Genomic DNA, 14015 nt, shown 5'->3' with positions numbered 1-14015 from the left:
GAAGTCCCCGGCTGGCGTCCCTTTCCAAATTCAGCATCTGCAAGGCAAGGAGCAACCTCCTTTCTTGCGCAGATGTCCCAGATCCGCGCAGGCACACATTTTTTTGCAACAGAGGATTCCCCTGCGGAGGACATGCAGCTTGGGGAGGAGGTGGGGGGGTGGGGGAGAGACCGCGAGTCAAAGAAAGGCAAAAGACCCTCAGGGCCACTTTAACGTTCCCCCCCACCTCACCAAGAGGGAACGGGCGCCTCGGTGCCTCCTGCCGTAGGATCCCACCTCCCCCCACGGGCCCCGCGCTCTTACCCCTCCGGGCCAGCCCTTCCCCCTGCTCGACCCAGCACCCAGCTCTACCGCAGCTGCTTCCGCTGGTCTCAGCGCGGGGCGTGCCGGGCGAGGGGAGGAGACAATGTTGCCAGCCTCTCGCTTCCTCTCTTCTCCGCCCGCGCGCCCTCGCTCGCCCAGCCTGAAGGAGCGGCGGCGCGCAGTGCAGCGGAGGAGCCAGGAGCTGAGCCGCGCTTCCCCTTGTTGCCGCCTCGTCCCCGCCGTTTACTCTTCGCTCAGGTTGCTTTTTTTGTTTCCCGCCACTTGGTTCCGGTTGCGGTTGTTTTTGTCGAGTTGCAGGTCCGAGGGAGGAAGAGGAGGGTGTCCTTGGTGCTCTTTTGAGCCTTGGTGGTTTTCTTGAAGACGTTGCATGATCAAACTAGGTAGCATTATCAGCGTTCGCCCAAAGGTGCTTTTTTTCCAGAGGCAACTGGACTTTCTGGTTTTTCTTTGAAGACGTTTCGCTTCTCAGCCAAAAAGCTTCTGAAGAGATGATGAAACTTCTTGGCTGGGAAGCGAAATGTCTTCAAAGAAAAACCAGAAAGTCCAGTTGCCTCTGGAAAAAAAGCACCTTTGGGATAACCATGACTGAGAATCTTCATAGACATTTATCAGCGTTAGCGAGGGAAGGAGGTTAAAGGGCAGGCCATCAAATCAAACTCGTTTATTTCTATTTACTATTTAGGTAGGTTTCTAACCCCGGTTTCTTTCCGTTTGTAGGAACACCAGGATAGTGTTCAGGATAATCTATGGAGATTCTCAATCATCCATGTCAGGGTTGTCCAAAGTTGCTTTTCCAAGAGGCAGCTGGACTTCCTTGGTTTTTTTTCCTTGAAAATGTTTCGCTTCTCATCCAAGTTCTGAACTGAAGAAGCTTCTTGGATGAGAAGCAAAATGTTTTTAAGGAAAAGAAGATAAAAGTCCAGTTGCCTTTTGGAAAAGTACCTTTGGGACCCAGGATAATTGATATAAAATGTACAGTAATAGTAAAATTGGTGCAGTGAACAATCAAAATTAAAAACATGTATCATCATCTTAATGTGTGGCTGCATCTGGTGGTTCTTGGCTGAAGTCCAACAGTTGGCAAGGTCAGTATTTGAATGGGCAACCATCAAAAGATTTTAGGGAAGTAGGACAACAAAAGAAAGGAAAGCAAACAACTTCCCTAATTTGTCAGCTATACTGAAGTTTCAGTGGAGTCTTCAGAAATTCAGATTCACTCAAGGAAATTTATGATTTAAATTCAGTGACTGCAAGTTTACTCATGTTTGCTAGACAATGCAATGAAAGTTTTACTTTTGAGTGGAAAGAGATACAACTGCATGAATGTTATACCCTAAATGCAGCTTTCAGTTTTGAAACTTTAGAAGTAGTTAATGGATCAATAAAACATCTAACAGCAGGAAAACAACAATCTGAAGATCAGAGGGTACAACCAGTATATTTTAATGTGCTGAACAAAGCAGCATTTTAAAAGAAATTTAACATCCTCTCCGAAACTAAAGAAAAAAAGACCCCTGGGAATGTTTTAAATAATGGACAGAATCACATAGGCAGAGATGATTTTTCAGGTATTTTGTTCAAAAAAAAAAAACATTGAAGGCCTCCCACGGTTTTGAAACAAGCCCAGTGAACTTTCACCACATTGTTCTATCTGAACTTTCTGGATATACTAAAAGAGCAATTCTGCATCGACTGGGACCTTAAATTAGAAAAGCACCCAGGAAAGTAGTGGCTGACCTCTATCTCTTTAATGATGGTAGGGAAAATACATCTTTAATCTATTGGAAGTAGGAAGCCACCCCAGGAAAATAGTTGAAAAGTGGATATGTGCTTTCAAAAAAAATCAGAAAATTGGGAAGGAGTTAATGAATTATTTGAAGCATGTCTTCACTATTAAAATGAGCAAGGAGAATTGATCACAGTTTGAATCAATTTAGGATGCTATGAAATTTGTTGTAGGTCTGGTAGCAGTTTGGTAGCATTTTTTGTAACACGCTTGGGATTAGAAATCATGCTGGAGTCTTCTAAACATGATTGCAACCCAAAGAACATCATTTTGCCCTTTGTCCTTTCCCTGTCCTGCAGATATTCATTAACATAACCATAAAGCATGCTCTCTTTTTTTTTCTTCTTCCTTTTCTTTCCTCCCTCTCTCAATACACACACTACTTTCACTTGTTCAGGAAATCAGCAATCCTGAACATTATTGGATGTATGCTGTGAGGTGAACTAGGAGGAAAGCCAAACATAATTCTTTAAATAGCTATTTCCTGCATATGTTGCACTGTTATTTTAAAAATAACTTTTAGCCTGAGGATGTAAAACCCATTACCTTATGAACATAGACAAAGGTTTTAAAAGGAATGTTAATCATTTACATAATTTGGTAATTTTTGAATATGTCAAGCTGTACAAAGGTTGTCTGGACCATGGAAAATTCCTCGAGCTCCTCTAGAAATGAAGATTGCGATGATCCAGAGTTACAGTGGGATCGAGTGATGACCGAAAAAGACTGGCTAAATTGCTGGGAAACAAACAATATTGGATTTCATAAAAAGGAAGAACATCAGTAAGTATTCTGCAAGCCAAGGAATCCTCATGACTTTCAGCCTGATGTCACTTTAAAAAAAACATTGCCACTTTGCAAAATGTGTGAAAGAGGCCTGGCCAATTCAAAGCGTAACTCTTGGTCTTAACCAACTCCATGTGGGTTTCTAAATCATTTTTTCCTTCTATATCCTTCAAGTATTGACCATACATTTGCTCGTTCTTCCAATGAACAAATCGCTTTGCAATTGTTTCTTTTCTATATTCAGCTTTCACCTTTGTTGTTTTCAAGAACTTTCCTTGGTTAACTGCTTTCAATAAAGGTCCTTAGCTTTTTTAAATATAATTCATCAGGTCGTGCTGAAGAAAGCTCAGTATTTGAATTGGCATTTTACAAATTATTAAGGTTCTATAAGAATATGAGTATGAAGATCAGTTACTATATGTTCTTTTTAAAAAATAACAATTTCTTTTCTCTTTTTTTGTTCCAGATTCCTGAAGAAATACTTGGATATCTTTGTCAATGGCAGGAAGGAATTAAGAATATTTTTTCCACTTTGTGGGAAAGCTGTTGAAATGAAATGGTAAATGAATTGTCAGATCATTTCAGTTTTATGTAGATTTTGTTATACCACTTCATGTATATAAACAAATAACAACTAATAAAACATGAGGAAAAAGATTGGGTAACTTTGCTGAGTCCCTCATGTATTTTCAGCCATGTGATATTCTCCTTCACTAGGCAAATTTAAATTCTGTATAACTGTACCTTGAAACTCATCAAATTTGGTACACAATGCATTTTAACACAATAATTTTGTCCCTGTATTCATTGTTTGTTTGGTACTCGATGCATAAGTTAGATCTTGATGTCAGCTGTGACTCACTACATTATTCCTTAGGATAAAAATTTGTTTGATGCTCACCATATTTGGTTCTCATTATGCCTTCTGGAACCAATTGACGATGAGTACTGAGATACCACTGTATTTCAAAATCTTCACTTTGCTAAGTCATTCTTCTCAAGCTGAGAAATGAGCCAACTTTCTTCAACCTACCATCCTTCAGAGTTTTGGACTTTAGCATCCATCATCCATAAACATTAATAGAACAGCTGGGACATGTGGAGCTGGAATCCAAAACATCTGAAGGCTGTCTGGTTGTGAATGTGGATTAGGATTTAAACAATTTAATCTTAAATCCAATTTAAAATGTCTTCCTTTGTAGCTTGATCAATTTATTGAGACAAGCCATTGTCTGTTAAAATAAGCAGAAGCTGTGCAGAGACTCTAATAAACAGTTAGACCCCTTACAGATAGCCAGAGATGTTAGCTGAGAGTGATAGAGAGTCAATAGAGAGTTGTGATTAGAATAGTCTTAAGGCTGAAAAACATGTGACTGTCCAGATATTGCTTAATTATACAGAAAGTCCTCAATTTACAACCATTTGTTTAGTGATGTTCTAAGTTACAATGGCACTGAAAAAAGTGACCTATGACTGTCTTTCACACTTGTGACCATTGCAACATCCCCATGATCATGTGATCAAAAGTCAGCTGCTTGGCAAGTGGCATGTATTTTTTTCAGTTTGAAGTGTCCCAGGGTCATGTGATCACCTTTTGCAACCACCTGAGAGGCAAAGTCAATGGGGAAGCCAGATTCACTTAACAATCATGTTACTCACTTAACAACTGCAGTGATTCAGTTAACTATGTCAAGAAAGGTCGTAAAATGGGTCAAAATTTACTTAACAACTGTCCTACTTATCAATGGAAATTTTGGACTCAGTTGTGGTTGTATGTCGAGGACAACGTTCCTAAGCTCCTAAGCCTAATATCCCAACAACATCTGGAGGGGTAATTGCTCCCTGCTCCTAGAATAATCAATAAAATATGAAAGTTTTATGTTTGAATAATAACACAACCCATTTGGATGCACATACTTTTCAATGTATTATAGAAATAAAGTCTTTATGTTACTCACAACACCGCTAATATCAAAATGGATTTTTCTATGTTTGTTTGATTGATAATCACCATGTTTCGTCAAATGTTCCCAGTTTATCAAGGATCCACCATCTGAGTGAATTTAATCAATGTGGAAATAAACTTTTAAAATGTAAGTTAATAATCTTGGACCAGTTTTACATTCAAAGCAGTTGTTGTAGTCCTCCACGCATCTACATCTTCATATTCCAATTTTATTACATCACTGTTGGAAAAAAAATGGGGAGGAAGGCACCCTATGCTTTTAACTTAATGGGGAAAAAATCCCATGATATTTAGCAGGTTAAAAAGTCTTACAAAAAAGTAGAGAAGCAAAATAGAACAAAACATTCAGTGCTGCTTCTTACCATTCTATTGCATTGTGCTTCAGTTTCTTCAGTCCAAAGTTTTATTTGCTTTAAAAATAATAGAACTTTCCACAGACAATATCCTGATTTTTATAATATGCAGTTGCCCACTAACACAAAGAGGACTTTGATCTCTCTTCTTTTATTGTAAAAAAAAAAAAAAAAAACACCTCCAACAGTAATACTTGAGTAAACATGGCATGTTTTATTGTTCTGTATAGGTTAGCTGACATGGGACACCATGTGGTTGGTGTGGAAATTAGTGAAAATGCATTGAAGGACTTTTTCACGGAACAAAATCTTTCATTTTCTGAAGAAATAGTTCCAGAAATCCCTGGAGCTAAATTATTGAAGGTATGTATTGAACCCTCTGTTTTCTTTGTAGAAATGTAATTATGTTTATTTGTGTAGCTTAGCCTAAATTTTTTATCAGTGGCCCAAAGTAGATACGTCTCTGTTTATTGATTTAAAATATGAATTCTTGCAAACTGTGAATTAAAATAACAACAATGAGGATTGGGCATCATTAAAATACATGTAATGAAGTAATGATATTAATTATCCCAAAAGAAGTATAGCAGGAAATTCATAGCAGTAGGGTATTAATAATGAAAGTGGAATTAAAATCTATAATTGTTATTGAAAGAATAGAATGTCTTGATGATAGAAGGGAACTCCTTGATGAAAACTGTAAAATTCATTCCTTTTGGACCTCTTCTGAAGTTCCTTTATTTAAACTGAAATGTAAATAAACACCTTGCATGTTTAAGACTAGATAGTTCACTATCCTTAAGCATTATATACAATATATACATATACACATTTATATCTATTAAAGCTCATCTTAAATGAAAATTAAAATATGTTATTGCTTTTATTATGTGCTGAATTATTTTAATGCTTAATTTTGCTTTATGCCTACAGAAACAGTATAGCATTGGCACTAAGAAAATACAACTAATAATAAAATAAGATAGAATGTTTAGATGTTAAAAATGTTAAGTTACATTTTTGTTGCTTTATCTTTTTTAAAAAAAAATCATTTATTTTTCATTGTAGTGCACATCTCTGAATATTTGTCTCTATTGTTGCAATCTATATGATTTAACCAGGTAAGAAGAAATTAATACTGAGTCTTTCCACACATTCAACATATTTGATGGCTTTCAACTTTACCTGCTATGTATCTATGGGAAATCTTACTCTGGCTCAGGTGTGTATATGATAGGTAATAAGTTTTTCATGCCATGAAAATAGACATTGGCTGAGCTCACACATCATGTTAATATTTGATAAATGGGCTAGATTATATATAAAACAATGCCAGGGATCTATCATCTTAAGCACTGAGCACTATGACATAATACAGGTAGCTCTCGACTTATGACCACAATTGAGCCCAAAATTTATGTTGCTAAGTGAAACATTTGTTAAGTGAATTTTGCCCCATTTTACAACTTTTCTTGCTACAGTTGTTAAATGAATCACTGCAGTTTATTCAGTTAGTAACATGGTAGTGAAGTGACTCTGGCTTCCCCATTGACTTTGCTTGTAAAACAGTTGTAAAAAGTGATCACATGACCCGGGGACAGTGAAGTTGTCATAAATATGAGTCAGTTGCCAAGAGTCTGAATTTTGATCATGTGACCATGGGAAGGCTACAATGGTTGTAAGTGTGAAAAATTGTCATAAGTCACTTTTTTCAGTGCCATTGTAACTTTGAGCAGTCACTAAAGGAACTGTTGTAAGTGGAAAACTGCTTGTATTGTGTAACGGTGCATGTCTCTGAATTGATTTCAAAATATTTTAAAATGGCCCAAAACTCACCTGTTCATCAAATCTCCTTATACATTGTTACTTGTATCATAAGGTCTCATGCAAGAATATTGACATTTTATAAGATCTAGGGATCTTAGCAGAGTTTGGGGATTTGTGACAAAACTTAGTGAGGACTTCCTGGATGCCAGTTAGGGGTTTTGTAAGTGCTATGGCATATGTCATAATGTGTTTTGGTTCACAAATGATCCTAAGTCAGAATGAATGCATCGTATTATACTGTGTTTCTCAGAAAATAAGACCAAGTCTTATTTTCTTTTAGACTTGAAAATAAGCACTTGGTCTTATTTTCAAAGCATTCTTACTTTTTTTTGAAGTGCAGCAGGCCAGACTCGGTGAGCTGGACGCCCCATGGACGCACTGCTGCCTCATTCCGAACTTTCAGCGTTCAGAATGGAGGTTTTTTGGCAAACGGGAGGAAAATGGGGAGGGGCGATTTTCCTGCCTGCCATCCTTCCTCAGTCTGTGCTGAGCTTGACGAATGGATGACAGGCAGGAAAATCTCCCCTCCCCATTTTCTTCCCATTCACCAAAAAGCCTCCCGCGAGCCTCCCAAAAAGAGGGGAAAAGCAAAGCAGCTGGCCACAGAGCTGCCGGCTTCGGGGAAGCGGCCCAACAAACAGAAGCACGCTGCCCAGAAAGAGAAGGGCAAAAGGGGTATTTGCACTGCCCCAAGGGGCCAGAGGGCTGCAGCCAGTGTCCCACCCACCCCCATGCCCACACCACCACTTGTGCTGGCCACACCCATCCCCCCGGGCTTATTTTCGGGGTAGGGGTAATATTAGGCCCACCCCCCAAAAAATAGGGTTGGGCTTATTATTGGGGTTGGTCGTGTTTTAGGAGAAACACGGTAGCATAGCATTATGTGCAAATGAAGCAATTATATCAATTCATTTTCTGATTCTTGGATCATATCAGGCATATTGCAGTAAAATACATTCTCCCTAGTTCTGTAAAACTTTCAGCATCCATATCAAAGCTGTATCTTTAGGCTCATGTGGATTTTAAAACCTTTTGTCTTCTGTATTTGTTTTTTTAATGCAACATTGCTTTTCTGGATTGACCAAAAATAGTACTTAAGATGTTTGATGTGACTTTTTCTCTCCACCCTGTAGCTCTATTGCTGGTCATTTTGATGGGATTTGGGACAGAGGTTCTCTAGTAGCTGTCAACCCTTCTGAGAGAGAACGGTCAGTAACTGGGAACTGCATTTTATGTTCATATCAGGAACCACGGCGTTGCTTGTTGAGGGTGCCAAGGAAATAGCTCTTTCTTCCTGAGTGATTAACTTGTTCCAATCATTCTGTACTGGGGATGCCTTTACTAAATAACTTTTGCAATATTAGATGAAATAATTATTGGGATACTTGACTTAACAAAGTCATGACATTTAAGTCACAAGTGTGCCATCACAGGTAACATGTAAGGTGTGGTGAGGCTTGAATGACAGCAGTACTCAAATACTTTATTTCTCTTCTACTGACAGCATTGCCCTAATAGGAAATGCAGTGCAGCATGTTAGTGCAATGGACCGAATATTCTGAGAGACCCATCAAGACTTTGCTGATGTATATAACTGTTTGCTTCAGGGTTGGTTTCATCAGAACAGCTTGGTATCCAAAATAGCTTCTCTACAATTCCTTGACACTTTTCTCCACAATTGTTTCATTATCCTCTTAGCCTCTGTATTGGGTATTGCTCACATCTGGACTTTCAGAGCGTTTTGCTTTTTTAATTTAATTCTTAACCACCTTGGATGATGTTGCTTGCTTCTGGAGATATTGGTTGATATCTCTAAACTGTGATCTGTGCCTTCTCTGGACAGTGCTACTTGTCTTTCATTGCACAGGCTGAGTATAGGTAGTCCTCGACTTATGACTATAATTGAGCCCAAAATTTCTGCTGCTAAATAAGACATTAGTTAACTGAGTTTTTCCCCATTGATTTTTCTTGTCAGAAGGTCGCAAAAGGTGACCCTAGGACCAGTGTTGAAATGCAATTTTTTTTGCTACTGGTTCTGTGGGTGTGGCTTGGTGGGCAGGTTATGTGACTGGGTGGGTGTGGCCAACATTTTTTTTTTTACTTTTTAAAGCATTTTTTACTACCTATTCGCCCAAACTGGTAGTAAAAAATGCTTTAAAAAAGAAAAAAAAAGGTTCCAACGATCACAGCTCTGCCGCGTGATTGTTGGAATCTTTTCTTTACTTTTTAAAGCATTTTTTTACTACCGGTTCGCCCGAACCGGTAGTTTTTATCACTACTGATTCACCCAAACCGGACTGAACAGGTAGCATTTCACCCCTGCCTAGGACACTGTAACCATCATAAACATGAGTCAGTTGCCAAATGTCTGGAGTTTGATCACATGACCATAGAGTTACTGCAATGGTTGTAAGTGTGAAAAACGGTCATAAGTTGCTTTTTTTCAGGTCCGTTGTAACTTCAAACAGTCACTAAATGAACTATTTTTAAGCTAATCTGTAGTCCTCATCTTTCCAAACTTGAACTTAGTTAAGGCCAACTAAGTAGGCTCTTCTGTTAGTAGAGCATGGATCTACTATGACATAAGCAGGGGTTTAAACATATATATCGTATCACTATTGTGTGTGTGTAAAATCAAACCAAATATGCTGTTATAACACACAAACTCAGCCAATATAAAGCCTGAATCTGAATATTTAAGTAACATACTGCTTCTCCCCCCCCCCCACATATATGAGTGAGATCCAGTGTGCTGTTGTGCTTAATGTGCCTCAAATGTGCCACAATGTGTATTAATGTGCCACAACATACGTCGCAGGATTGTTGTGGAGATAAAATGGACACTCAGTATATGTCTCCTTCAACTCTCTGGAAAAGGAAAAGGAAGCAGCAGCAGCTGTGTTCTTTCACACTCCATGCTAAGATACAGCATAGTTTTGGGTTGGCATAATTATAGGAAACAAACCTTTTCAGCAAGTCAGTTGTGCTTTAGTGTGGTTAGCAAGACAATTGTCTGCATCAATTGTCACTTTAAAAGGGTTAAGAATCATAGCTCATCATGCTGTGTGAATCCAACTTTTCTTATGTTCTGCATTTTCAATTCCTTCTTTGTAATAAAATATCAGCTTTCCCCAGTATGTGTTTCTTGCCCTTTTTTTTTAGCTATGCCCAGTTGATACTATCACTAATGAACAGAATGTGTCGCTGCCTTCTAGTTACTTTGTTATATGATGCAAGGAAACACAAAGGTAAGACATTGGGACTAAAGTCTCAGCTAGATATTGGGAGAATCTTACATCCTTTGTAATTGGAAGTAAGGTCTTAAGATTAGTATGGGATTGGTCTGGCACAGTGTTTCTCAACTTTAGTGGCTTTAAAATGGATGGACTTCAACAACCAGCAAGGGGAATTCTGGGAGTTGAAGTCCACCCATCTTAAAGTACTCCAGATTGAGAAATACTGGTCTAGCATGATTAGAGGACAGGCTTAGCAAGTCTAAACAGATAGAATTCCTCAGTGAATGTGAGTCTGAAATCCTTTCTAATCCTTTTCAATACTTTTACTGTATTTATTCAGTGATTTGCATCTTTTTCATGGCTTTAGCTTTTAAACTAGGCAACCATGATAATTTTTTTTTAAATTATTTAAAGACATGATTTAGTGCAAAAAATGATTAAAACAAACCAGATCACTAATGTATAAGAATATACTATAATGAACAATCAAAATATTAATGACTCTCCAGGGTATGGCAATGGAAATTCAGTTTTTTTTAAAATCTGCTATTCCGTATTCTAGGAATCTGCCATAATTTTATAACATTCAGTTCAGAACTAAAACTGGGAGTGCAGTTTCGGATATCAAGAGCAAGCCATTGTATAAAGTTTCTCAAGTGACTGTCCTTTTTTTCCTCACATTTCTACTGCCATCCATCTATTTTTCAAAATAGAAATGGACTGTTACAAACTGAATTGACATTAAACTAAATAAATCCCTGAATTCTCATTTCTTAAAAGTGAACATTTAGGGCTTTAGCTGTGTTTTCTTTAATTTCTGAATTTCTAACTTCATCTTTTCTGTTATAGGTCCACCATTCTATGTTGCTGATTCAGACGTGAAAAGTTTATTTGGTGAGTCAATGAAAAAGAAACTTTAACCTATGTCTAAAAGTGCTTTACAGTGGCACCTGTCCTCTTTCAGGAATGAAAATGCTTATTTTCATAGACTAGGAGGAAACAGAGCCATGTCAAATACCCCCCAAACCAGTACCTTAATATGGTATTTGGGAAAGAGGCTGCTGTTTACATCCAAATGTCTGATAAATCTAACTGAGTGTCATTTCTGTCAACTTACATTATTTGCATAATCAATGTAAATGGCATCATTTGCACACACAAATCTAGATTTAATAGACAAAACGTTCAGTGTAATGAAACATTTCTCCCTCGCATGCAAAGTCCACTAAACAGGTCTTTGAAATAGAAAGACCTCAAATAATGCATTCTGCTGATCTGGGTATACATTTGCTTGTATGAAGAATCTTTTTCTCTCTCTGTTCAAATGATTGTTCTGTTTGGAGGTCAGCTACTCAGGCTTATTTTTCTGACCTATTGTCTTACATACTCTTAGTAATGCCTGGAGCTAACGTTTAGAAACAAATGCAGCATTTTCTATATTAAAAATATGCAGGAATATTATGTAGGAACGTTTTATTTCCTAAATTGAATCTAGGGACATATGCAATCCAAAACAAAAGCTCAGGATAAATATCAATGACCTCAATCTATTCCTGCCAATTTTTTGTGCTAGGAAAAAAAGAAACTTGAATCTGCACATCTAGCAAACAGATACTGTATCCTTCCAGTTCAAGGTTACTTTCCATGCTGAATTCTAGTAATTCAGTCTAGATTCTTGGATTTATTCTAACTCTTTTTTGATCCCAGAGTCGTACTATAAATCTAACACCCCTTTGTGTTCACCTTTCCTAACTACTTTGGACAAAATCTGCTTTGCAGATCTACAACAGAGACTGTTTGTTTTTGCCTCAATCCATACCCAGTCCTGTTATCTGGACTGTGCCACATGGAAATGACTCATTTCTCTGCACTGCTTCAAGCTAGTTGGATCTAGAGTGATGCCGGTGGAAAACATTCTTGTTGCCATGGCCTTATGCTTGCAGAAAGCTGTACAAAGGACAGTAAAGAATGCCTCATATTTGTGGTTGCCTTGTGTTAATATGCCTCATGACATATTGAGCAAAGCTCTGTGAGAACAGCGCTTGAGAAGTTGGACAGTGGCAGCAAACGTGGTCCATAAGGGATCAGAACAGAACAGAATAACAGAGTTGGAAACTAGTCCAGCCTCCCGCTCAAGCAGGAAGCCCTATACCATTTCAGATAAATTTATGACCAGTCTCTAAAAAGTCCACTGCACTAAAAAGCTGCAGTGATGGAGCACCCACAACTTCTGATGGCAAGCTGTTCCATTGGTTAAGTGCAACTGTATCTTAAAATACTGGGCAAGTCCTTTGTGTGACATGAATTTTGAGAGACTGCCCAAGGTTTTTGGCATGCATAGTGCTAAGAAAAGCAGTGTTGTTTTAAAATATCATTCCTCATGCAAGACTCTTGTTTTAGTTGGAAAATGCCCTCCATTTATGGAAGGGCTGTCCCCTGTTGGTAGGCTACCTCTGGGTCCAACTTTTAACAAGAATAACATCTCTCAATATAAGTGCACATACTTGTTTTCTCACACTTGCCACTATTTGCTATGGCTGCCTGGCTGCATTCATAGTCTTTCATTCGGGGTTTTGTTTTTTTTTTAGCTCAAAAGCATGCAGAGGAAATAGCTTCACCATCACACATCAATATTGCAAAACCTATTAACAGCCTCCCTATTAATTAAAGCATTAGGTGAGAGTACATTAGAGTGATTAAAAGAGATTTTATCATAGCAGCGTATACACTTAGGAATCTTATTTTGATAAAAGTTATTTAAAAAAATAAGTACTTTTTTTTCCATGTGAGGCATTTATAATGTGTAACAGAAGGGGAAAGAAACCCAAAGGATAATGAATAGCAATAGCACTTAACACTTAGACTTATATACCGCTTCACAGTGCTTTACAGCCCTCTCCTAAGCAGTTTACAGAGTCAGCATATTGCCCCCAACAATCTGAATCATCATTTTACCCATCTCGGAAGGATGGAAGGCCGAGACAACCTTGAATGTTGAATGTTGTCAAAACCATTGAAAGTAATTTTTTTCCCTCTTTCCTCCTAGGAAAAGACTGCGATATTCAATGTCTTGAAAAAGTCTATAGTTTGGAAGAGCGACATAAGAAGTGGGGTTTAGATTATTTATGGGAGGTTTTATACTTGATTATATTGAAAGAACCGAGATGACTCCTAGACCTACTCCTCGAGGATGAGAAAAACCACTTGGTTGCCATACACCATAATGTTTCTGGTCTGAGGATCAATCATTCTTCAGATAGTTTCTTCTATTATCAACATCTCTGAGAATGTTTCTGATCTGAGGATCAATCATTCTTCAGATACTTTCTTCTATTATCAATATCTCTGAGAATAATTTTCTTGAAATTTGCCTTTGCAAATAAACCTACATTGTTAAAATGGAATCTCAAGAGTTACATCAGAATTTGTGCTTTCTCCCCATTTTCCCATCTATTGGGTTCATCCTAATAATCAGCATTATGCCAAGCTAAATAAATCCGTAACATTACACAATATTGACTTTGCTGGAAAGGTTTCTTGGCTGTAGGATGCTCAGTAAAACCTCTATTAGAGGCCTCCTGTTGTATATGTATTTGTTGCCTTTTGTAGTATTTCTGCCTGGTCCACCACCTGATGTATGGCACACAGCTTTTCTCTTGTATAAGGTAAAGACTTCTGTATAAGCCTATATAAGGTAAAGACTTCACTCAAATCAAGCTTAAAATTGGATGACTCTA

The 14015-nt window shown here is 37.9% G+C and overlaps 2 protein-coding genes across 4 annotated transcripts in view; one reads left to right on the top strand and one right to left on the bottom strand.

The window, feature by feature from the left end:
* Window positions 1-465, bottom strand: part of KDM1B (lysine demethylase 1B) — a 27420-nt gene extending 26955 nt beyond the window's left edge. For both annotated transcript variants that reach the window (XM_034429232.2, XM_034429235.2), the window contains exon 1: window positions 304-465. The gene's annotated coding sequence lies outside the window, so the exon portion shown is untranslated. The remainder of the gene's footprint in view (window positions 1-303) is intronic.
* TPMT (thiopurine S-methyltransferase) lies at window positions 334-14015 on the top strand. Of its 2 annotated transcripts, none has more exons than XM_034429237.3 (9): window positions 334-561; window positions 2732-2893; window positions 3363-3455; window positions 5446-5578; window positions 6284-6336; window positions 8176-8250; window positions 10205-10290; window positions 11128-11172; window positions 13325-14015. In XM_034429237.3, the coding sequence occupies exons 1-9, from the start codon at window positions 407-409 to the stop codon at window positions 13444-13446; spliced, it is 924 nt and encodes a 307-aa protein (XP_034285128.2). In that variant the 5' UTR covers window positions 334-406; the 3' UTR covers window positions 13447-14015. The 2 variants fall into 2 exon arrangements, with proteins under 2 accessions (XP_034285128.2, XP_034285129.2); XM_034429238.3 differs by having other exon boundaries at window positions 445-704.

Source organism: Pantherophis guttatus, chromosome 3 (assembly GCF_059756535.1).
Source record: "Pantherophis guttatus breed Tessera chromosome 3, ASM5975653v1, whole genome shotgun sequence".
In the NCBI taxonomy this organism is placed as follows: domain Eukaryota; kingdom Metazoa; phylum Chordata; class Lepidosauria; order Squamata; family Colubridae; genus Pantherophis; species Pantherophis guttatus.
This window is presented reverse-complemented; position numbering and strand designations above follow the sequence as displayed.

Coding starts and splice junctions, on each gene's coding strand:
- TPMT (XM_034429237.3), top strand. CDS start 407: ATGTTGCCAGCCTCTCGCTTCCTCTCTTCTCCGCCCGCGCGCCCTCGC. Junction 5,579..6,283: donor CTGGAGCTAAATTATTGAAG/GTATGTATTGAA, acceptor TTTTCATTGTAG/TGCACATCTCTGAATATTTG. Junction 6,337..8,175: donor AATCTATATGATTTAACCAG/GTAAGAAGAAAT, acceptor TCCACCCTGTAG/CTCTATTGCTGGTCATTTTG.